At 40.9% G+C, this 24,114-nt stretch overlaps 1 protein-coding gene and 1 pseudogene across 1 annotated transcript; one reads left to right on the top strand and one right to left on the bottom strand.

Annotated features, from left to right (window-relative positions):
* The first annotated feature begins 430 nt into the window (after positions 1-430).
* Positions 431-9,198, top strand: LOC130102073 (uncharacterized). The gene is made up of 8 exons (XM_056267970.1): positions 431-617; positions 3,074-3,210; positions 3,953-4,112; positions 5,914-5,987; positions 8,227-8,332; positions 8,439-8,657; positions 8,823-8,937; positions 9,006-9,198. Exons 1-8 carry the CDS (start codon positions 431-433, stop codon positions 9,196-9,198), a joined length of 1,191 nt encoding a protein of 396 aa, XP_056123945.1.
* Positions 9,199-21,790: 12,592 nt separating this feature from the next.
* Positions 21,791-23,417, bottom strand: LOC130102072 (putative mediator of RNA polymerase II transcription subunit 26; annotated as a pseudogene).
* Between the last annotated feature and the right edge of the window lie 697 nt (positions 23,418-24,114).

The raw sequence follows: 24,114 nt of genomic DNA, 5'->3' as shown, positions 1-24,114 counted from the left end.
ATAAAAAAAATCTGAGTGTGAAGACTGGAGTAATGATGCTGAATATTCAGCTTTGCAATTATTAGCTATATATATATATATATATTACTTGTGTAGAAGAAGAAAAGAAAAGCTGGCTCTTAACACGAGTGATTTATTTATTTTTTGCATCTCAGAAATTACTAGCTGTCACAGAATAATCATACAACCTCTGTATTATGTACTATTGTAAATCATTGTATTATGTACTTTTGTAAATCATTGTATTATGTACTTTTGTAAATCATTGTATTATGTACTTTTATAAATCATTGTATTATGTACTATTGTAAATCATTGTATTATGTACTTTTATAAATCATTGTATTATGTACTATTGTAAATCACAGGTTTTGTTTTTAGTTTTTGGGGTTTTTCAAATTATTTTTAAATCCTTTTCTGTTCAAAGACAATGTATCACATTGTCGACTTCCTCGACACGGGAGACTCAGAGGTTGTTCCATCCTCATGGGTAAAGGATGGTCGAAGCCTCTGGCCTCCATTTAAAGTAAGGGAGAAATGCAACAGGGTAGTGGTGAGAGGAGACCCTCCTGACGAATCCTGGCCGAGTCACACCATAAGGATAAGGGCAACAAAAAGTAGGATTAAATTATGATTCAAGTATTAATTACAACTGGCATTAACTTCAAGAATAAATATATTATTAGAATTTTTGATGAGTGGAAACATTAAAACTATTCTAAAATGAATAAATTTTCTATCTTTTTTTCCCAGATACATTTAGTGAGGCTTGGCTGTTGCTCCCCAGAGCACTGCAGACATCCGATCTCCAAACAGAGGATGACGAGGACAACCGTCCAGCGTATAAAAAAAGAAAGAGAAGGTATAGCACTCATTGGTAACATTTCATTTTTCTTTTCTTGTGTTTTTTTCCGACCCAAATCCGATCAACTATAAGTGCATGACATCAACACATCCTGTGATGTGACTATTTTGTGGATATGCTAAAACGTTATATTGTGCTGCTGTTTGACTTGGAGAGTGAAGACGACGACTGTGACATCCCTAATAAGCAACCCAGAGGGGAAATCACCAAGGCTCCATTAGCTTTAGCCCCTCCACCAGCTATTGCTCCTCCAGCTGTCATCTCTCCTCCAGCTGTCATCTCTCCTCCATCTCTCCTCCATCTCTCCTCCAGCTGTCATCTCTCCTCCATCTCTCCTCCAGCTGTCATCTCTCCTCCAGCTATTGCTCCTCCAGCTGTCATCTCTCCTCCAGCTGTCATCTCTCCTCCAGCTGTCATCTCTCCTCCTCCAGCTGTCATCTCTCCTCCAGCTGTCATCTCTCCTCCTCCAGCTGTCATCTCTCCTCCTCCAGCTGTCATCTCTCCTCCAGCTGTCATCTCTCCTCCAGCTATTGCTCCTCCAGCTGTCATCTCTCCTCCATCTCTCCTCCAGCTGTCATCTCTCCTCCAGCTATTGCTCCTCCAGCTGTCATCTCTCCTCCATCTCTCCTCCAGCTGTCATCTCTCCTCCAGCTATTGCTCCTCCAGCTGTCATCTCTCCTCCAGCTGTCATCTCTCCTCCAGCTGTCATCTCTCCTCCTCCAGCTGTCATCTCTCCTCCTCCAGCTGTCATCTCTCCTCCAGCTGTCATCTCTCCTCCTCCAGCTGTCATCTCTCCTCCAGCTGTCATCTCTCCTCCAGCTGTCATCTCTCCTCCATCTCTCCTCCAGCTGTCATCTCTCCTCCAGCTATTGCTCCTCCAGCTGTCATCTCTCCTCCAGCTGTCATCTCTCCTCCAGCTGTCATCTCTCCTCCTCCAGCTGTCATCTCTCCTCCTCCAGCTGTCATCTCTCCTCCATCTCTCCTCCAGCTGTCATCTCTCCTCCTCCAGCTGTCATCTCTCCTCCAGCTGTCATCTCTCCTCCAGCTGTCATCTCTCCTCCAGCTGTCATCTCTCCTCCAGCTGTCATCTCTCCTCCAGCTGTCATCTCTCCTCCAGCTGTCATCTCTCCTCCAGCTATTGCTCCTCCAGCTGTCATCTCTCCTCCAGCTGTCATCTCTCCTCCAGCTGTCATCTCTCCTCCAGCTGTCATCTCTCCTCCATCTCTCCTCCAGCTGTCATCTCTCCTCCAGCTGTCATCTCTCCTCCAGCTGTCATCTCTCCTCCAGCTGTCATCTCTCCTCCAGCTGTCATCTCTCCTCCAGCTGTCATCTCTCCTCCAGCTGTCATCTCTCCTCCTCCAGCTGTCATCTCTCCTCCTCCAGCTGTCATCTCTCCTCCATCTCTCCTCCAGCTGTCATCTCTCCTCCAGCTGTCATCTCTCCTCCAGCTGTCATCTCTCCTCCAGCTGTCATCTCTCCTCCAGCTATTGCTCCTCCAGCTGTCATCTCTCCTCCATCTCTCCTCCAGCTGTCATCTCTCCTCCAGCTGTCATCTCTCCTCCAGCTGTCATCTCTCCTCCAGCTATTGCTCCTCCAGCTGTCATCTCTCCTCCATCTCTCCTCCAGCTGTCATCTCTCCTCCAGCTGTCATCTCTCCTCCAGCTGTCATCTCTCCTCCAGCTGTCATCTCTCCTCCATCTCTCCTCCAGCTGTCATCTCTCCTCCAGCTGTCATCTCTCCTCCAGCTGTCATCTCTCCTCCAGCTGCTACCAGACCAGCAGTTTATCTTGGTGTCCACAAACCGACCTCTAGCATGGCACCCCCTAACCAGCCCAGGATAAACAATCAGCCAATGTGTGATCGTAAGTATTTTCAGCAATTACTACTACACAGCAGAATTCATTAAAAAATTACTTGGAAATATGTTTAGCAACATTGTCTTTTATTTCTGGTACAGCTATAGCAACTTGAAACCTATTTAGTTTGATAAGATTCTTGAAGTTCTTGGACTAACAATAGGGGGATAGAAATCTCTCAGGTTACAATAAAAATATCTTAATGTGTTTTGAAGAAATGAATGGGTCATGCAATGAGATGAGGGAAACTGTCAGTTGTGAACAAACTATTAAATAAAATATAACTTGAGTGTGTTTATATTTTACAGAAATTCTCCGTGAGATTTTTAACACAATGGAAACAATTAAGCAGCAACAGAAATGCAAACTAATTACCCCCATACATTGGAGGTGCCAGACGTTTCAGGATTCCCACTGACATCACTCAATGAACTGGCGAAGCTGGAGGAGAGCATTGCTGCACAGGGGGATATATACAGACGAAAACTGGTATGTTTTCCTATGTCAAACGTGTTGGACTGATATTTGCTTTGTTTAATTGTGACTCCTACAACAGTGATTTTTTTATTTGTGTTGGGAGTGAACATTTAATTATTTTAGTATTTTATATATATAGAACTAATTTAGCTAACTTTGCTGACATCTGTTAATTATTGTCATAGTAGCCACATTTAATCTACAATGTACCTAGGGCTTTGTGAAGTGTGTGTGACCTCACAATCATTTTGCTTTGCACATATATTAAATGCATTCATGTCTGCAGAGAGGTTCAGCGCAGCAGATCGAGCAGCATCAAGAAGAATATCAAATATTGTGGAAGTGCCCTCCTCAATGTCTATTGCACTATGCAAACAGCATAGCGTCACAAGGACTTTTTATTCAAGAGTAAAAATCACCCTCCATTAAAATTGTTCTTCCTATAGAGAAGACATTACATTGCAGAAGGCAGTAAAAATTAAGAAAGCAAACGTATCAAAGCGGCTAAACGCCAACGAGCCTCTAATCACACAAACACAATAACATTATCATTGTAGAGCTGCAATTATATCTAGACATTCTTTACTTGGCTGGGAGGGCAAAAAATAGCATGGTTGGACACCGTCCACCATTAGTATCACTATTACTCTTTCCCTGTCCGTTATAATCAACAATATTTAATTTATTCACGATCACTACTTTCTTACATTTTCACTTTAGGGCACCCAACCTATTTGTCAATATTGTCTTTCAGGTCACCTATTTTGGACTGGCAGGTGGGCTGACTGTGAAAGAGAGTGTGTGGAGGATCATGACAAAATTAATGACAAACAGGCTGGCTAAGCAAATTAATTGGCGTGGGTTAAATGGGAAATATGCCTTTGAACAACTTGTCATCAAAGATGTTGTCCTCAGTAAGTTTTATTTGTGTTTTATAGTGTTACTCAGCATTATAGGAGAAAAACTTTGACACTTTCTTTCTATATAGTGATGAGAAGATTTATAGTGAGCCTGTGATCTGTTTATCTTGGCCAGGTCGCCGTTTTTAATGAGAATGCCTACCTGGTTAAATAAAGGTTAAATAAAAAATAAAAATAAAAAAAGTGATCAAATTTGTAGTAAACTTCATTCTGATTTTTCATGTCAGAATTATTATAATTTTTACTGACATTTTTCCATATTACATTTTGAATCCATAAAGTGCTAGATTTTTTTTCCATCTTCTTCCCATGGTCTTAATAAAAAAAAACAGCTTTAAGTTAAAACAGGCACACTTATGCCACATATCAACACACATACCTAAATTATAATAGTTTTTCTTTTTCTTTTTAAAAAATCTATCCGACAGAATCGGATGGAGAAACTGAGAAATATATAAAAAGATGGCTGCAGCTGGCATCTGATAGGGATGGGGGAAGAAGAGAGCGGGCCCTAAAACAAAAAAAAATCCTCTTAAGGTATGTTTCAAAGGTTGTTTTCCATATACTATTGAGATCTATCTATCTATTAACTGACTAACCATGTGTCATTCAGTGTCCCCTATTAATTTCATTCTTTCTGTCATTCTGTACCTCTTTTAGGATATCCTTGAGGTGAGCCTGAGAGTTCATTCAATTTCTCAGTTTTTATGCATTTGTTCTTGTCAATTTTATTTTATGTTTATCTTGTCAAAATGTTTAAATACATTTATAAATAAATTTTCTGAAATTTACATGGTGTCATTTTCATTTGGGGCGTGACCTCTTGGCAGGATTAAAACAATAATATTTTTTGCAGTAAAGTCAAGTAGATTGTTTATTTTATTAATATTTTGTGTAAATATTTGTTAAATGTTGAATTCGTGTTTATATAAAATAAAATGCGTCAGACCGTGACGTCATATCACGACCATGCTGTCATGTGTTCAGTGTTACTAGAAAATCATTCTCAGTTCATGAAAAGTGAAAGTTTGTTTGAGCTCATCTAAATATAGTTGAAGTACCAGCAAAAGAGATTTTGCGACTGACAAATAGGCTAGTTTCGAGCAGTAAAGCACAACACCTACAGTACAAAAGTGTAACACTTAAAGCCTCTGAATATTTGCATAGCCTGCTTAGTATTAATGGTTTTCGACTAATATCTCTTACAAAAATAGAGATATAATTCTGAAAATGATATCGTTATTTTCAGTTCGAATAGACGATTCCAACAAGCCCTGTGGCATTCGAATCCGTTGAGTTTTCGTCCTGATAGGTTTTTCACTCTTCAAATCTAAAGATATATATTTTTTTTTTCAAAAACAAATAATCGATTTCAAAAGGGTCCCGGACACATGACAACTCCCCCAGACCACTGCCACAATGAAGACATGATAGTTACCTTACTGGTCCCAGGTATTCTGATAGTGACTGCTTGTGGATGAAGAGCTCCACCCCCTCTATCGTGACTGACTGAAGTGAAGTTATGCCAGAGCCGCACAGCATCTGAACTACGTTTTACAAGGGTAAGAAAATATACTTTTGTTTGAATAAGTACTAAAAACTATGTCTATAAAGGATCATATTTTATTTATTCGATGTCTGACTGAGATAGGTTTTTCACAAATTTGCTGAGATATAGTGACGTCACCGGCGCCTCTGCTCGCGGCCGCCATTATGAAACGCGCACGTTGGTTTTCTGCTGATTTCTCTGCCAAAACTCAGCCAAAAATTCTGAAACTTATATCGTTATTTTCAGTTCGAATAGACGCTTCCAACAAGGTCCTTGTCTACAGGCACATTCAGCTACCCGGAGCTGTGGAAGACTTTACTGTAAGTTCATCAAATGTAATGAGTTTATACTTGTGACATCTAATATTTTCTCACGTATGCATTAGTAAATTCACTCACTCACACTCACTTACACATACTCACTCACGCACTCATTGAGTCACTCATTTATAATGACAGCTTTTCAATGTTTTCAAGGATGTGGAGTGGGTGGGCCGTGTCATCCACGGAAGTAGGGTGATACTGCGGACAAGGAGAAAAACCTCGGGTTGCCTTGAGCCAGGCTGAGGAAGCTGTAAGTTTCATTGCGACACAAAGAGTAGTTTGCTCACCACCAATGTTTGAAATGTAATAACTTTTTGGACTTTTTTTTTTCATAGATATTGCACCAGTACTACCTGACAATCAGGCCTCACATTTTTAATCAAGAAAAAGGCTGCAACCGTTTTTTTCTGACCTGTTCTGGTGATAAGGTCCACAGTATCTCCCAGGACATGAACAACCTCCACTCAATGTACATACCTACACAGATACATGTGCACATGTCTGGATGTATGCACTCAGTTACATCTTGTCAGTCACAGTCATTTCACGATTAACATTTCCTTTAAATTTTTATGTCAACAGGTATAAACTGGCCATGTCAAAAAAGCCAGGACGTTCGGAGGGCGGTTGGGGTGGACGCCAAACTTTTGTCAGCACACCAGCATGAGGCAATCCATTTATATTTGGGCCATATGTAGCGGGTATTAACTCACTAATGGACCAGACAAATAAAATCAGAAGACTGCTTGGTACGAAAACGGAGGTGGTGGTGATGCTGAGAAAACAGGCAGAGACAGAAGGTAGGTTGAACCTTAAAAGGTAACTTTACTTTTTGTATTTAGTGATCCTTTCTCTTTTGTATTTTCTTCTTTTTTTTTGGTTCCTCAATCACAAAATAACAATACAAAACAACAGAGGAAATAAATATATACAAAAAACTTATATATTGCCTGGGTGCACCCTCTAAATAACTTTTTGCATATCAATAATCACAATTGCACTCACTGTATCCAAGTGATCGCAAATGAAAGAAAAAACAAAACAATCACCAGTGGCCAAACACATTAACCACTGCTTCCAAGAAATATCAATTGGAATGTTGATCAATGTTATATTTTCACAATTGTGTAAACAGAGTTACTGTTTCAGTCCCAAAAAACAAATATCAGTCTCTGAAAACGTGTACTCCTACTTATCCGAGCAGGTGAAACGGAATAATGAGACGGAAAACTGTCCTCTCCTCTAAGTTCGTGATCTCTTCAGAATCGAAGTGGGAGCCTCGCCATCAATTGGGGATATCCATCTTGGAAGAAACAATTCACACAGAAAAAAAAACCTGGCCTGTTCATTCACTTTATTTCCTTTTTTTTTTTCCACAGGCACGGGCAGACAAGCGCAGACAAAATGGCGTCAGCAGTGAACACTTAATACACCATGCGGTCTGACACAACCACACTGCAAATGAACAATCCAACCCATACAACATCAGAATATAACACAATTTTGTCTCATATGAATAAAACAAATAAAAAGCTTCTACATTCAATGTGTTGTCATTCGTTTTTTAATGCTAACTACAACATTGGTAAACTCACCGAGTCAATGTAAACTCTGAAGTGCCCGATTGACAATCATAAAAGGTCATCTAATATCTTACTTCTCAGATTTTTTCCGTTTTTATGAGCTTTAAACAGTTTAAGAACTATATCAGTTCAATTGTAACACTCTCTCGTCAGATTGCTCTAGTCACATCAGATATCTCCGTCGCTCTGCATCTGTTGTCTAATCTGCGCAACGCTATTCGTAAGCAAGGGGCGGAGCCAGCAACCAAATGCTCCGATTGGTGGATACTCATAACTTAACTCAATTCAGATATATATTTATATTATTTTGTATAGAATTTCACATTTATGAATAATCATAACATTCAATTCAAGCAACATAAAAATAAATAATATCTGTAAAACAATTATTTAACCAGGGTTACACATAGCACCCGTGCGGTCCTTGATGAGGACTTGGTGGAGACATGCGAGCTCATATCCTCTATGGCTGGGTATGTCTCTGAATTTATCAAGGATATAACACAAACTATTTGTACATTATATTACTCTAAATATTGTATTCCCCACTTATGCAGGACTTATGTTCGGACTAGGGGACAGCAGCAGTGGCTGAAACCAGCACGCGCCGTTCCTTTAACAAGTTTTTGGAGGTGTTCCCTGTCTCACTGCAGGGCCAGCCTCCATCTAAGAGCGCAGGTGGGACTAAGAGCGAAGACAGAGCACTATATGATAAGTGGCGGGCTTCCCAATATGCTCTAAGGGCAGACTATCTTGTCGGTAAGTCTCCAAATCTATCAATACAGCGATGTCACCCATTAATTCGACATTGATTCACTGTGACAAATGACTTGCATGAGTAAAGTCTTGTCATTCTGTCTTTCAGGTTACTTCAGTCTGCGGAGGCCTTCGGCCACAAAAGTGGCAAGACTAATTGGTCAGGAGGGGTGGACGACCAATTGCCCCAAAGCAGAGGAGGTCGTGAGCATGTGGAAGCCGGCCTCCAAGCAGAAGGTCGAAACCGACCCATATGTGCATCACTGTGTGGCTGAGCAGGCCTGGACAGGTCTTGCCATCAAAGATTTTGGTCCTCCCAAAGGTTTAGGTAAGAAAACCTTTCAGTTATTTTCAAGACAAGCAAATACAAAAATGTAAATTGTACCTTTTAACAGCCATTAACTGCACCAAGAACTAGAATTAAATCCTGAAACGTTGGTCTACATGCAAAGTATATTCAGTAATTCAAAATGTAATGTTTTCCTAATTATAGGAGTGGTTGCCACCAGAAACTTTGCCAGTGGTGACATTGTCTGTGATTACCACGGCAATGTCATCACAGCATCTGAGGGGAGATCGATTATGGAGGATCTAAATGGAGAGGCAGGGTACCTTTTTTTTTTTTTTAATCCAGGGAGAAAGGCTTGTGTGTGGATGCCCAGACCTTTCCCTGCAGCTGTCACCCACTAATAGACACTTTTGGCCGCCGCATCAACCATTCATCCAAGTCGGCCAATGTAAAGCCAATCAGGTGCAAGATGACTTTTAACAGGAAAGAAAAGGACATTGTTTTATTCAAGGCCCTGAAGAACATCACTGTGGACGAGGAGCTAAAAGTTGACTATGGGATCAACCGAAAATCCTTCTGAGGGGAGGGGTTAGACCTTGAGTGGTTGGATGATTAAGCCCCAGTCCATTTTTTTCAACAAATATTTTATATATATAAATATTTATCTATAATTTACTAACAAACTTTTAGTTTTTATATGTTAGTGTCATAAAAATAAAAATAAAAACTTTTTTAACCCAGCCTCTGACATTACACAAAGTAGTGCAGTGTCAGTGCCGGTCCCAAGCCCGGATAAATGGTGAGGGTTTTTACTCACTTATTGTGTACTTTGTCACAGTCACCAGCTCCTCACTACATTTCCCATAGCCCTCAACGGCCCTCACCTACATGCACTTACCTGACTCCTTACCTGCACGATACCTACCTGAACAACTTGTCTTTAGTCATCTGCTTACTTCATCTTCAATCATTGCCTTGATCAGCATATCAGAACAGACATCTATCCTGAACAATGTATAAATATGTTGCTCATCTGCTTCCATGTTGCGATCGCATACTTCTGCAAATAAACCTGTTGATTATTTGACCTGTGTGAATCATTTAGGGACCGTTCGGAATTTATGGAAAGGGCCACCGGAGGAAAATAGGGGAGGGTCATGTATTTTTATTCTTTGTTGAGGGGAGGGTCATCCAACTTTTTTTAGTCTATAGGGGAGGGTCACCCAACTTTTGTATTCATCAAAACAGCTAAATTTCAAAGTGTCTTGTTTGGTGCATATTTCTTTCCATGTAGCTACAGCTCTCTCGGTCTCGGCCCCCCATCGCTATCAGATGGGTCTGACCCAACAAAAATCCAGTTTGGCGCTGTCTGACAGTGCGCGCGCGCTTCAGTAGGCTACGCGCTCAGAAAAAGTGCATTAGAACAGAACGCCAATGAAATGTTTACCCGGCAAAGCTTTAAAGCACAAGCAAATAATGAACTTTGGGGATTGCGAATAAGTGCAGTGTCCTGTGAGTGCTAGTCTACCGCTGCATTAACATGTGATGTGAATGTACGTCGAGTTTTACAGTAATGGGACTGAGGTGCCAGAACTGCAGCTGATATAATGTGCGCTGTAGCACGATACTATTTTAGTTTCCATTTGTATTGTGTTTCCACAACAATGTTAGTGAGCAAATCTACTGAAATTGCCACAATAACAGTGGAGTGTGATGTGTTGGACATAGGGCCAGGCACGGCGTTATGGGTTAGGCCCACCCAAAACTTTTCTTCAAAAATATTTTGTCAAGAATTATAACAATAAGCTCATAATTTGTGCTAAAATAGTCTAAATGTTTAGTTTTAAAAACAATTTTAAAAAGCTGGTTATGTCTATTTTGATGTTTCTGCGCAAGTTCAGCAGACAGTGTTCGGATTTGTTCCGATCAGAGCATGTGAGCGGAGAGCGCATTTCTGAATATTCCGCTCTGCTCACTCATTCCGCAGGGTCGCGCGCTCAACCCAGTGGCCTGCTGGTTCGAACTTCGAAGATATGTGGAATAAGGCCTCCGACTATTTTTTTTCCCCTAGTCGACTAGTTGTTCATTTGTCCATTAGTGGGCAAATCGCCCCTTTATATTAATTTAATTAGGCTACTTAAAAAGGGCAGGCTGTATATAGCCTAGGCTACTATGGAAGCTTGTTTCCGCCATATAAAACATTTTAAAAGATAATTGCGACTTTATCTCACAATTGTGAGTTTACATCTCACAATGTTAGATGTAGGCTATCTCGAGTTTCACAATGAGTTTACATCTCACAATTCTGACTTTATTTCTCAGAATTGCGTGAAATAAAGCCGCGATTGCGTGTTATAAAGTCAGAATTGCGTGAAATAAAGCCGCGATTGCGTGTTATAAAGTCAGAATTGTGTGAAATAAAGCCGCGATTGCGTGTTATAAAGTCAGAATTGCGTGAAATAAAGTCGCAATTGCTTCTTTTTTTTTTACCCCAGAATAGTTTATATCTCACAATTCAATTCTGACTTTGTAACACGCAATTGCGACTTTATATCATGCAATTCTGCCTTTATATCTCCCAATTGCGTATTATAAAGTCAGAATTGCGAGATATAAACATGCAATTCTGTGAAAAAAAGTCAGAATTTCAAGCTATATTTCTCGCACTTTCAAGCTATCATGCAATTTTGACTTAATAACATACAGTTGCGACTTTTGGCCTATATCAGACAATTTTGACTTTATAGCTAACCTGCGATTGCCACTTTATATCACGTAATTCTGAGATAAAAAGTCAGAATTGTGAGATTAAAAAATCGCAATTACATGTTTTATTTTTCACTCTGTGGCGGAAACATGCTCAAGTTGTCGTGCAATGCAAGTGATCGTGCGGGCGCTTTATTACATTGTCTGCTATATATTTGCTTCTTATTTATTAAATACAGGCATTTGGTTGATAAAACATTGATCAAAATTAAGATACAATTTATACAAAACGAAAATCTTTTTAAAAAAATGTCTTTCTACAAAACAAAACTCAAGTGGTCAAAATAATGTTTTACCCACTCCATGTCTCCAGAAATATTTCAGCGCTTATCATTAGCTTGTGAAAGTGTGAAAATAATTTCCAGTAAAGGACAATGTTGCAACAGTCGTTGTTTAGGTACCTTAAACGCGCACGTACAGTCTCTGAGTCATCACTGCAAACCAGGAGATGAAGGAGAGCTGAGATGAGATCCACATCACCTAGCACATCTTCGTCTCTGCCTGCACCCGCTATAGTGCGACTATCGCAGCTAGCGCGACCAGCGCCGTTGCTAGGAGGGCGCCAGCGCCTCTGCCTATCCCATGAGTCCTAATAAATGCAATTTCAACTATTTCTGAAGTGCTTCTTTTATAAAGAACACCGCTTTTTCTTTTATCGGGAAACGCAGCCCAGGTATGATGCGTAATGGAGATTCCAAAAGCGCTCTTCTTTTGGTCAGAACCAAGGAGAGCGATCACGAGGTCCGTCCTGACTCCACATGCACCGAAACTTTTTAACAATGCAACAAAATATTTAAAGAGCATCAGCCTATTAAAATCTATATTATGTATAGCCTATGGGTAGCCTACAGATATATTAGTCAGTAATTTTTATTAGGTTAAACAGTGATTGGATAACGTTTTTAATTTAAGGCCCACCCACAATTGGTCTGGCCCATCCAAACCTGGAATCCTGGCGCCGTGCCTGCATAGGGCTACCACATTTTTAAATTAGCCTACTATTCGTATTATTTGAAGTTAACATAATAAAATACGTAGACCTATACACCAAAACAACTTGTTGAGGATAAATTCTTTAAAATTGGGCAATTCCAGCGTTGTGGACGTGACATTTGCAGTCAAAACTTGAAATATAAATTCTCAGAAAATACATTTAATACTGAAACGTCTGTTTATATATTCATACTCCCTTAAGGCGGGCTTACACGGTGCGATTTTTTGCTGTTTGACGAGCTCGCAAATGATTTTTTTCACTCTGGAGAAATCGCGTGGAAATCGGTTGTGGTCGCATGTTGGGCTCGTGTGTGCTAGGAAGATACGAGCCGAGCCGAGCCGAACCTCTCGACCTCACGATAATTTTTAAACATGTTAAAAAAGTTCAGGAGAAGTAGGCTAGGCTTGAATTCGTGAGGTGTGTGCGCTGTGCTGAATGAGCCGATTTGTCGATCTATCTGAATTTGACCAAGAAATCCACTGAAGAAAGACGAAAATGGCAGCGCGCGAATCTGGACTATTGAAAGGGAACCCTACTACTTTATTATGATTTTAGTATCATATTGATTAATAAATGCACGCACAATTAATCAGTGAACTTGATAAATGTTGCAGATATGTTTTACTATGCACAAACAAATGCCTTTCAACTTGTGTGCAAAATTCTGAATTAAATGAATGTGCAGCAATATGTACAAATATAGTCTGTAGCCTATGTGTTGTAGCCATAATAAGCGCATTTAGTTTCATATTTATTATAATGTTTTTTTTCATCTATGTTTATTATGAAAAGTATAGCCTATACGCAATATATCGGGAGACATGGCCAGACATGATTTTGACCACCTCATTAAGTGTTGTTTTGTAGAAAGCCTTTCTTTAAAGTGAATTTCGTTTTGTATAAATTGTATCTTAATTTTAATCAATTTTTCATCAACCAATTACCTGGATTGAATTAGCCTAATAAGAAGCAAATATAGCTGGATTTACAAATGCACATCTTCATTGTTGCATGCAGCACACATATGTCGAAATAAGACATAACCACAAAAATCATCGAATTGTCCTGGTTTGAGACTGTTAATAACACAAAATATTCTTTTTTATTTTTTTCGTGTTCGCATTTATGAGGGAAATTTTTTTTTACTGACGTGACAGTTCTTCTTTACGGACATGACCGCTCTGAAAGTGACTTTAAAACTTTTACAGATAAATATATAGAAAGCTTGACATGTCTACTTTTTAACAGAATAATTCAAAACGAAAGAAAACAGACTACAGACTCTGCTTCTGTAATCCGTAAATGTGCATTTCTCTCTGGCGCGTTTACTACTGCGAAGATCGCGAGTCAGCATCATCACCTTTATATTTGCAGCCACACTGACAAAGACTTGTTTATTAATAAACAATTAAAATGTCCCCTTGAAATTATTCATAATCATCACTTTTGCCGGTTCTTTGTGGCAGCTTTAAGATACTGTATTGGCAGCGCCACCCTTACATTTTACGTACATGAACGCGTCACCACGGCATCAGCACCGAAAACATGATTTTTTTAAAATTATTTTTATTTTTTTCAAATCAAAAATCGTGATACGAACCGAATTGTATCTATCGTTACAGCCGCAAGATGAGAAAGCAGGAGTTTAGTCGTTTATCGTGGAATGGCTATCTGAACATCTTTGCCAAAACCAGTACAAAAGTAATTAATAAATTATCGGGGAGGGTCATGCCTTTTTTCACAATCATTTTGGAGGGTCATAGAAAAAATTATTGCTGGCGAAGGGAGGGTCAAGTCTTTTTTGACTACAGATCTCAAAACTCCTCCGGTGGCCCCTTAAATAAATAACGAACAGTCCCTTACCTGTGTGAAATAATAAATCAGTATTTAGAACATCTATAATAAGTGCACCATATATGGTATATGTTATAAAATGTAATAATCCAAAAGCATTTCACATATGTGACCCTGCCTGTGATAACCCAGGTAAAGGGGCATAATTATTTTTTTATTATTATTATTTTTTTTATTTTTTTTACATCAGGTCATTCTACCCAGTATAAGGAATAGGCTGTGAAAGTTTCTCATTGATATCCCTAATATTGACTGAGTTGGGCCATTTCAAAGATTTGGAGAATTCCGAGCTCGGAATTTTAGGTTTTTGAGAAATTCCAATTTGAAAATAAGTAAAATTTAAAATGGCAATACCTCTGATCCATAAATTTCCTGACTATGTGTCATATACCAAATTAAAGCTTACATCCTCCCCTATTCAGTGATGTATGATACTTTTAGGGGGAAATTCTATTAATTTGGTAAATATGAGTCTTTTTACATGATATGCATGACCAAAATGCGTACAAATAACATTGAAACGCATGGGGAGGAAAGAGATACCACAATACTGTGTACAGATTTACTGTACATGCCTACCATTACCAGCACTCTAATAGTAGGATATGCATAATCAAGAAATAACCTGCCAATACAACTCGAGAATAATTCATAATAATGTATTTAATAATAATAAAAGAGAGCTTCAGTAGGTAAATAAACAACGCATATCAGAGAAAGACACAAGTGAAAACAACATTCACTCAACCTAGAACAGTCTCACCCTGCGGTGATTAACAAAAAGGAATAAATAACACTGTACAAAGACGTGGTCAGTCAAGTCAACACTTCGGCAGCAGGTCTCCATTGATGGCCCTGCGGTGGACCCAGCAACGGAGAATGGAAAACGTACTCCGCCTAGGCAGTCCGCCAGACGATGATGTGGTCAGTCATGTGGTCGTGGTCAGTCAATATCAATAACAATAATAACCAATATAATCACAAAGGTTTTTTTTTAATTATTAGAAATCTAACTCTAAAGGGAGTGCATATGCATGTTCTATGCCAGTTTTATTCTTTTGGCAAGCACTCGTGGGGTCTTTTTTGGTCTTCCCACACCATGAGTTGGGGGTGGAGCAGGTGTCACAACCTCTGCATGGACAGCATTTTCCATCTGCATGTTTGGGTCAGGGCAAACCAGATCCCTGTAATTTTCTGCTACAAATTCCCTGATATCATGGAAAAGGTACTTTTTCTTTTCTTCACTAAGACCCTCTGGTTTTAAAGTGGCAGGTTTTTCACACGGTACATCTGCTAGGTTACACTTCAGCAACTTGGGTGTGACTGGCTCAGATTCTGATAGGGTCTTGCACATTACAGTCCCATCTGCTCTGCAATCAATGTGATGGAGTGGCTTGATAGAGGGGAGCTTCCTGAAAAACTGTAACAGGTAAGTGTCCCAGCCAAACATAGGAACGATGACATTGCCCGCCTCATCACCACACAGTTGAGGGATCAGCATACCACTTGGAGAAGCCTTGCACACAACATTCTCAATGTCAGCCAAGCAGTCAACTTTTGAATTCCTGTACTTGCGCTTGAACAGGCCAAACATAGAGTCAGGAGCAAACTTGGTGTGTCCGGTTAACATGAATGAAAGGGTGATACTCTGATGCTTCCTTGTTAAAACACGCCAAAGAAGATATTGAATGACTGCATTGTTTTTATTTTGGCCTGAGCAATTGTCTGCATGTAAGTGCAAGTGGGTCTCCTTCAAACCATAATTGTCGAAAAAGTAGTCCAGAAGACTGATGACACAGTTGGCCCCTTTGCCTACCACAGTTGCCTCATCTAGAAGGAAGACCACCATCTGTGGAAGCCCTTCCGTCACGACGCCGAACACAGCACACTTGCGTGGTGTCTGGAAGAAGATGGGTCCTGGTTGCATGGGATTGTGAGGGTAATGGACCTGTTGCGCAAAGTCAAAGCTGTAATGAACCTTAAAGAGGTAGAGAGAAGACAGAGAATATTTACTGAATTTGTCAATGCATCATCAAAAATTAAGTTCTATTCAGACACAAATGGTGCCATGTTGTCAATTACATCATTTTAACTAAATACGTGAAATTGTAACAATTATAAAACAATTACATTAAGCTAGATCTTAATGACAGACATCACAAGATAGCTTAGTCAATGATGGATTTTGTCTTTGTAACAGCATGTTCTGTACAGTATAACAACATAGCAATAACAGTGAGTGTACCGTGCATAGGGCAGTAAATTACCTCAAAAGCAGACGAAGAATTGGGCGCACTGTTCCCAGGATCCAGCAGCTTGGTTGCACCATTCTCGGCTACAACTCTGCGGCACTGCTGCACCTTGGTGTTGTAAAATGACCGCTCTGTTGTGGCCTGCAACAGATGTTCCTCAGCTTTCCGAAATGTTTCAGTTTTCTCATCCAGGTCTTTCTTTGAGGCCTTTAACAGTAAAGTGCTGTTCTTTTGGCAGGTCCAGCATAGATCTGACATCGGCTTCATCGGCAACACGTTAGGCACATACTACCGCCAGAGATGATAAAACGTTCGCTCACTCAAAGCTCGATGGCCACTGGTCTCACAGGAATCATTAAACAGCTTGTGAATTGCAACTTTGCTTATGGAGGGCAGCAACTTGAGGTCATCTCTCTTGTACCCAGGTATTCTCCCTGGAAGAAGCACGGCATTTTCCTCAGCGTAGTTGTGGATGAATGTAACCACTCTTTTGATGTCATCAACTTCTAATGCATGCTTAGGCAACCTTCCCTTGTTCCCATGGATCCTAGGAATCACACCATTCTGCAGGTAATGCTTGATTAATGCAGCCAAGCGATCTTTAAACACGGCATGCATATACATGAAAGTATCCCGAGATATTTTCAGCCCTTCATAAAAATAATCTAGGCGATAACGTTTCCGTGCAGTCTGTGATGCTTTTTTAGTGCGGACTGTCTCTTCCCCACAGTGCAGACTTTGGATTTGAGCTAACAGGACCAGATCGAGGGCCACACTATCCATCTCCAAATACCTCATCCTGAGCGACAGCAACTCTTGGTGCTTGAATGAAGATGAACACTTTCCTCCATTGTAAAACTTGCAGTTGCAAGAAAAAACAACATTCAATGTAGCATCTGAAAGTCCAGCATTGGAGGCAAATTGAGATTCTGGGTGCTTTTCCACTTGAATATTTCCTAGACTTACAGCTTGGGGTTCAACCACTAAAACCGGCTCGTCCTCCTCATCAGTATGGTCTTGGTCTGAAAAAGCACATTACATTTCTATTCATAAAATACATTCAAGATGCCTTTAATAATCTTACTGATATTGTACTTAAACTTATTATTGTGGCAATCCGAGGCAAATTGCTATAGGTCTAATATAATGACTACGCCACCTGGGAATTCTCAACCCAGGAATACCACCCTAATATATATATATAGGCTGCACAGATTTTTCCCAAGTGATAGGAAAAGAGACGTGGATGAATAAATTACTTTTTTTTTTATTAAACGGACACAAATGTAATAAATAATTCAAGACAAAGACACAAGGGCAATGTTCACCAGAATACTACAGCGCTGACTAACAAACTTCATAAATAAATACAAAAGAAAATGGCAAAATAATCAGACAGAAAGGACTGAGTGTGGCCAGCAGGGGGAGACTCGAGGAGCACCACATCACTCGAAAAAGTAGCACCAGAAATACACAAAAGAAACCAAATCAATATCACCTTCACACACTAGTGCACATGCACAGCACACCACAAGTCAAGCCCCGCCCCTTTGCTTTTAGACACTCAATTCCTAATGAACAAAAAAACAGAACATGCAGAAAATAATTAAATACCCAATTCACAATAGAAACAGATACAAAATAAATTAACTAAACAATAAGCATTAGAAAGAAACAATACAACTACCAAACTCACACCACACTCTCCTTGTAAAAATACATGCACGCAGGCACTCACGCCCACGGCACAGACACGCGCGCACACACACACACACACACATGGGCTACAGACAAACACAAACTCTAAAACTGCAGGGCGGCGATATTCCTTCAGTCAACCCGCATGTACAAGCAGTAACAGTTTCTTATTAGGCCGCAGCCAGAGTAGAATACTAAAATTGACGCAAATCCTTTCGTTTTAATATCTCGTTGAGACAACAGCAAAACAGCAGCGCTCCGTGATGAACGAGCGAATTACAGGTTACCCCAGCAACGGAATCCTCCCCGCTACTCAGCAGAATATTGAGAATGAGGACATGCGTCACGGTAGCTTGCTGTCACGTGACGAATTGAGGCCGCCCACCATTTTGGGAGGACATGCTATTGGTTGCCAGGGGCAACAGTGTAAGAGCGATACAGAGACGGATACAAATTGAAACGGATATACGGATAGAAATTACGAGAAATTATATAAATAATATATATATATATATTATATAATATATATAATATAGAAATTAAGAAGAAATGGAGAAGAATGCGGCAAAAGAAAAGGGTCCTTACAGGGAGAAACTTACTATCAATGCCAAACAGAGGTATTTGGAGAAATTGGCTGATATTAAAAACGTCGACCCATACGAGCTGCCTGCAGCTGAATGGAACAGAGACCTAGACTCTTTACCACCTTGTACGTATATGGAAATAGTTAATTACTTGGTTTATGGCATCAGTTATTACACTATGCTAGAATTCAAAAGCCTGAAATCCTTGGAAAGTTACGAGACATTCTGCTGCGGCTGGGTGCGCGACTTGGTCATCTACAAGCCCCCAAACTGTGAAAACACCGTTGTACTGGCAAAGGTAAGTTGCTTCACTTTTTGTCAAGTCACTTTTATTTATATAGTGCTTTTTACAATCCAGATTGCATCAAAGCAGCTTAATAATAGGAAAATAACAAAGTTTGTTTCTGCTGTACAGGAGCTCTGAATCAAACAGTGATGAAATTCAGTTCAAAGGAAGTAGTGTCAATTGGGGCTGTAACAATATTGTGTCACAATATATCGCAATACAAAAATGCAACAATATATCGTGGATAGTGACAGTAGTGTGTATAGTTCACCCAAAATTAAAATTACTGTGTGAAAAAAACAACAACAAGTTTACAGTTTTAGTGTCAGTACTACATTAAACTTCTATATATAAATGTTGAATATAATGTAGAATAATGCACTGGGGGAATATTTGTGGGTCCTGATAATGCAGTATGTCTGATGTTACCAGTAAAAAGTGGCCTACATTATTTTAAATATATATTTTTAGTGACAGAGTGCAAGCATATTCGTCTAAAATAATTCTGTATTTTCAGCTTCAGAATCATGAATATTTTTATTCTGGTGTCTCTATTGTCCTGTGCATTGGGTTTCCAGCTCCAAGTCCAAGCCTATTCATTTACATCCACATTTACATTGTAATGTTGTAGGTTTGTGTGTTGGGGACTTGAGTGCATTAAGGGTGAGAGTGCATGGCGTATTTGTGATCCAGGCAAGGCTGCAGACAAAATGGAAATGTGATGTGTGTAACTTGAAAAAATGTGACTTTGTAATATATACATATTACCTCTTGTATTTAACAGGTCATGCATTCACGGCGGCTCAGCGAACCTCCTCTCACACCATGGGTCATCCTTACACCATCGGGACAAGTGTGTTCAGCCCACTGCACATGCATGGCTGGTGTAGCTGAGTCATACACCCATGTTGGAGCCCTGCTCTTTATGGTTGATGCCTGTGTCCGGTTGAAGGAAAAGGCCACAGTCACTGATGAACCGGCCTACTGGATGCTGCCAAGCAGCATTGACAAAGTCCATCCAGAGGTTGGCCACAGCATTGACTTCACATCTGCTGCTGCCACACGCAAGTCTCTAAACAGACGCATTGATGGTGAGACACACAACAGTCCTGCGTTGAGAACACGTTCAACCAAAACAACAAAAAAAACACCCACACCAACACCGGAAGAGCTGGAAACATTCTGCAGGGATCTCCATAACACAGGCTCAAGATCAGCCATTTTGAGTGTGCTACCAGAATACTGTGAGGAATTTCGAGACCCTATTCTGCCCATCAGAAGCTTACAGTCTCTGGCAAATGTTTGTGGCACTAGCTTTGATAGGAGTGACCTGTCAGCACTGCAGAAGCACTGCCAAGCCATAAGAAACGTCGCTGATGTGTCAGAGGAACAGGCAGTGCAGATTGAGAGAAGGACGAGGGGACAGCACACCTCGTCACTTTGGTTTGCAGCAAGGGCAGGCAGAATCACGGCCTCCTCAATGCACAGTGTCTATGCAACAGACATCAGCTCACCAGCTCTCTCCACCATAAAGAGGGTTTGTTACCCTACGCGCGGGCCAGGAACAGCAGCCACCAGTTGGGGTATCAAACAGGAGGAGACAGCGAGGCTGGCATACATCACCCAAACAAAAGACCAGCACAGAAATCAACAAGTGCAAACTTGTGGGGTTTTTGTCAACCCAGCCTTCCCACAAGTAGGAGCATCACCAGATGCCATTGTGAGTTGCACCTGTTGTGGAAAGGGCTGCATTGAAATAAAATGCCCAGCTTAGTACAAGGACTACATAGTCCTTGATGCATGTTCATCAGATGACCGCAATTTCTGCCTGCATGTGGTTGATGGTCGGGTGCACCTCAAGAAGAACCACCAGTACTACAGCCAGGTCCAGACTCAACTTTTTGTAACCGACAGTGCATACTGTGAGTTTGTAGTATGGACACTGAAGGACTGTGTGATTCTACGCATATCTCCAGACACCTTTTTTTGGAAGGCACGGCTTCTGAAGGCACAGGAGTTCTTCCTGAAGGTGGCTCTCCCTGAACTCGTGATGCAATATTACACAGTACCACCTACCTCCCAAGCATCGTTTGGCCCCAGTGTGCTAAAGCAACAACAGCCACTGGAAGTGCGCGTAAAGACGCCAAGAAAGCAGCCTGCCAAAAACAGTCAGTGTGGTGTCTCTGTGCTGGACCCGAGAAAGGTCAAATGGTGGCATGTGACAACGAGAACTGTACAGTACAATGGTTTCACTTCCATTGTGTGGGGCTTGTGGACACCCCTTCTGCTGATACTCCTTGGTTTTGCCCTTCTTGTGCTGAATAGTGTTTGATGCACATTACATTAACGCACTTTTTATTGTTTACATTAATGCACTTTTTATTGTTTACATTAATGCACTTTTTTGTGTTTTTTTATCATTGACATTGTTTACATTGAGATTTTTGTTTGTTATTGTTTACATTGCATTTTTTTATTGTTTACATTAATGCACTTTTTATTGTTTACATTAATGCACTTTTTATTGTTTACATTAATGCACTTTTTATTGTTTACATTAATGCACTTTTTATTGTTATTTATTTAGAGCATATTGTGAAAACATTAATACACTGTTCATTGTCAGTTCTCAATAAATACTTTTAAGTCATATAAAGGTGTTTAAAGAGTTTATTTCATATTTACATTAATTTCATAGTAGATTAGATTACACTTTATTTTAAACAAAAAGTCTGCACTCAGACAACACTTTTGCACATATTTACCAAGGCACAGCAAACAGTGACAATCTTGTCCAACGCCATTATGTTTTCACCTTCACATTTGAGAAGCATGTTCACAGGTACAGTTGAGTGTAGGAATTTAAATTTGTTCCGCACAACACCAATCACCCTCTCCACATGAATCCTGAGATGTGCTATGGCCCTAGTCTCCTCCACATCTTTTGCCTCCAGCTGTGCACGACCCCTTGTGAAAGTAGGTACCTTAACCTCAGCACACATCATACCCACACTTTCCCTGATATTAAATCCTCTATCTGCCAGCAATAGAGGATTTTATATCCTCTAGGATATTAGGTTTTTCAATAAAAACCTCAAAACAGTCCACAATTGCAGCCACATGTTTTCCGAACGATTCCACAAACTGGTGTGGCATACTGGTCAATAAACTTTCTCTGCATGGCCAGTACACCAAAGGAGACAGCCGTGCATACATCACACTAAGAGTGTGGTGAAAGGCATCACTGGCTGTTGTCCTGTGCACCCGAAACAGACGGCCGAGATGCTGTATTGGCAGGTCCAGTCTAAGGCGCATAAGAGTCATCAGGACAAGCTGGAAGGGTGAGAGCTTCTTCAAACTACCTTGAGGCAGATATGGCATGAGACTGAACAGAAGTGTCTGAAACATTACATAGGTCGGAAGTCCCGTGTAGTACTTCACTCCGTTATCATCACCACTCAGAAAGTTCTCATTCATCTGGTACTCTTCAAGTTCCTCCTTCAGCTTTCTATTTTCCTCCAAAAGACTGTTAATAACATCCTGTCTAGATGAGCAGAGTGCACATTCCTGTGCCGGGGATGGCGGCTCCTTGTGCTGCGCCAGCGGTGGCACTTGCTCCTGTTGCTGTGCTGGGGATGGTGGCACTTGCTCCTGTTGCTGTGCTGGGGATGGTGGCTGCTCCTGGTGCTGTGCTGGGGATGGTGGCTGCTCCTGTTGCTGTGCTGGGGATGGTGGCTGCTCCTGTTGCTGTGCTGGGGATGGTGGCTGCTCCTGTTGCTGTGCTGGGGATGGTGGCTGCTCCTGTTGCTGTGCTGGGGATGGTGGCTGCTCCTGTTGCTGTGCTGGGGATGGTGGCTGCTCCTGTTGCTGTGCTGGGGATGGTGGCTGCTCCTGTTGCTGTGCTGGGGATGGTGGCTGCTCCTGTTGCTGTGCTGGGGATGGTGGCTGCTCCTGTTGCTGTGCTGGGGATGGTGGCTGCTCCTGTTGCTGTGCTGGGGATGGTGGCTGCTCCTGTTGCTGTGCTGGGGATGGTGGCTGCTCCTGTTGCTGTGCTGGGGATGGTGGCTGCTCCTGGTGCTGTGCTGGGGATGGTGGCTGCTCCTGTTGCTGTGCTGGGGATGGTGGCTGCTCCTGTTGCTGTGCTGGGGATGGTGGCTGCTCCTGTTGCTGTGCTGGGGATGGTGGCTGCTCCTGTTGCTGTGCTGGGGATGGTGGCTGCTCCTGGTGCTGTGCTGGGGATGGTGGCTGCTCCTGGTGCTGGGTCCTGCGATTTACTTGTCGCAGAAATCTTGCTTCATCCGTTTGCTTAACATCACTGTGGCCTAACCGCAAAGATGGTTTCCAGTCAGGGTGGTTCTCCAACATCTCATATGATGGTTTACCTAGAACAGAATAATTTGATTAAGAAATTTGATTTGATTAAGACATCTTGCAGAAAAAAGGCTAAGGACATGAGGGAATATGCATCTTTGTGATGCATCCAAAGTGGGGAAAGTTATTGTAGAGAACCACTGTCGGGCAAACACATTACTGCGAGCACATTTCACCGACAAGCAAGCATAATGTCATGAACACTAGTTTTGTTAAAAACAACAACATTGATGGCTGTCCAAGTATTTTCAAAGAAACAACAGTTTGATAGATACACTGCTAAGCATAAGTGAATAGACCCATGCTAAAGTTGACTAAAAAGAGGAATAAAAAATGGCATCTTTTGGAAATGTATCTAAATTCCTTAATTTAAAAAATATCCAACCTTTAAGACACCAACTTTCTTTGTGAATGAATAATGTATCGTAAATAAATGAATGTTCTTCCTTTATATACAGGGTGCATAAGTCAGGACACCCCATGTTAAATTCCCATAGAGGCAGGCAGATTTTTAAAGGCCAGTTATTTTATGGATCCAGGATAATATGCATCCTGATAAAGTTCCCTTGGCCTTTGGAATTAAAATAGCCCCACATCATCACACACCCTTAGTACCAAACCTTGATAATGGCATGGTTTTATGAAGTTCCTAAACGTAAGTTAGGGAGGAGCGAGCCCATCCAATCTTTCA

This window comes from Rhinichthys klamathensis, unplaced genomic scaffold (genome assembly GCF_029890125.1).
Source record: "Rhinichthys klamathensis goyatoka isolate OS25496 unplaced genomic scaffold, OSU_Roscu_1.1 h1tg000267l_1, whole genome shotgun sequence".
NCBI lineage: Eukaryota > Metazoa > Chordata > Actinopteri > Cypriniformes > Leuciscidae > Rhinichthys > Rhinichthys klamathensis.
Note: the sequence above shows the minus strand (reverse complement) of the source record. Positions and strands in the feature narration are given on the sequence as shown.

What these genes read in the sequence shown, in the direction of transcription:
- LOC130102073 (XM_056267970.1), top strand. Translation starts at nt 431, where the DNA reads ATGTATCACATTGTCGACTTCCTCGACACGGGAGACTCAGAGGTTGTT. An exon ending in ATATATACAGACGAAAACTG is followed by an intron (nt 3,211 to 3,952) that starts GTATGTTTTCCT and finishes ATTGTCTTTCAG; the next exon opens with GTCACCTATTTTGGACTGGC. An exon ending in GAGCTGTGGAAGACTTTACT is followed by an intron (nt 5,988 to 8,226) that starts GTAAGTTCATCA and finishes GTCTCACTGCAG; the next exon opens with GGCCAGCCTCCATCTAAGAG.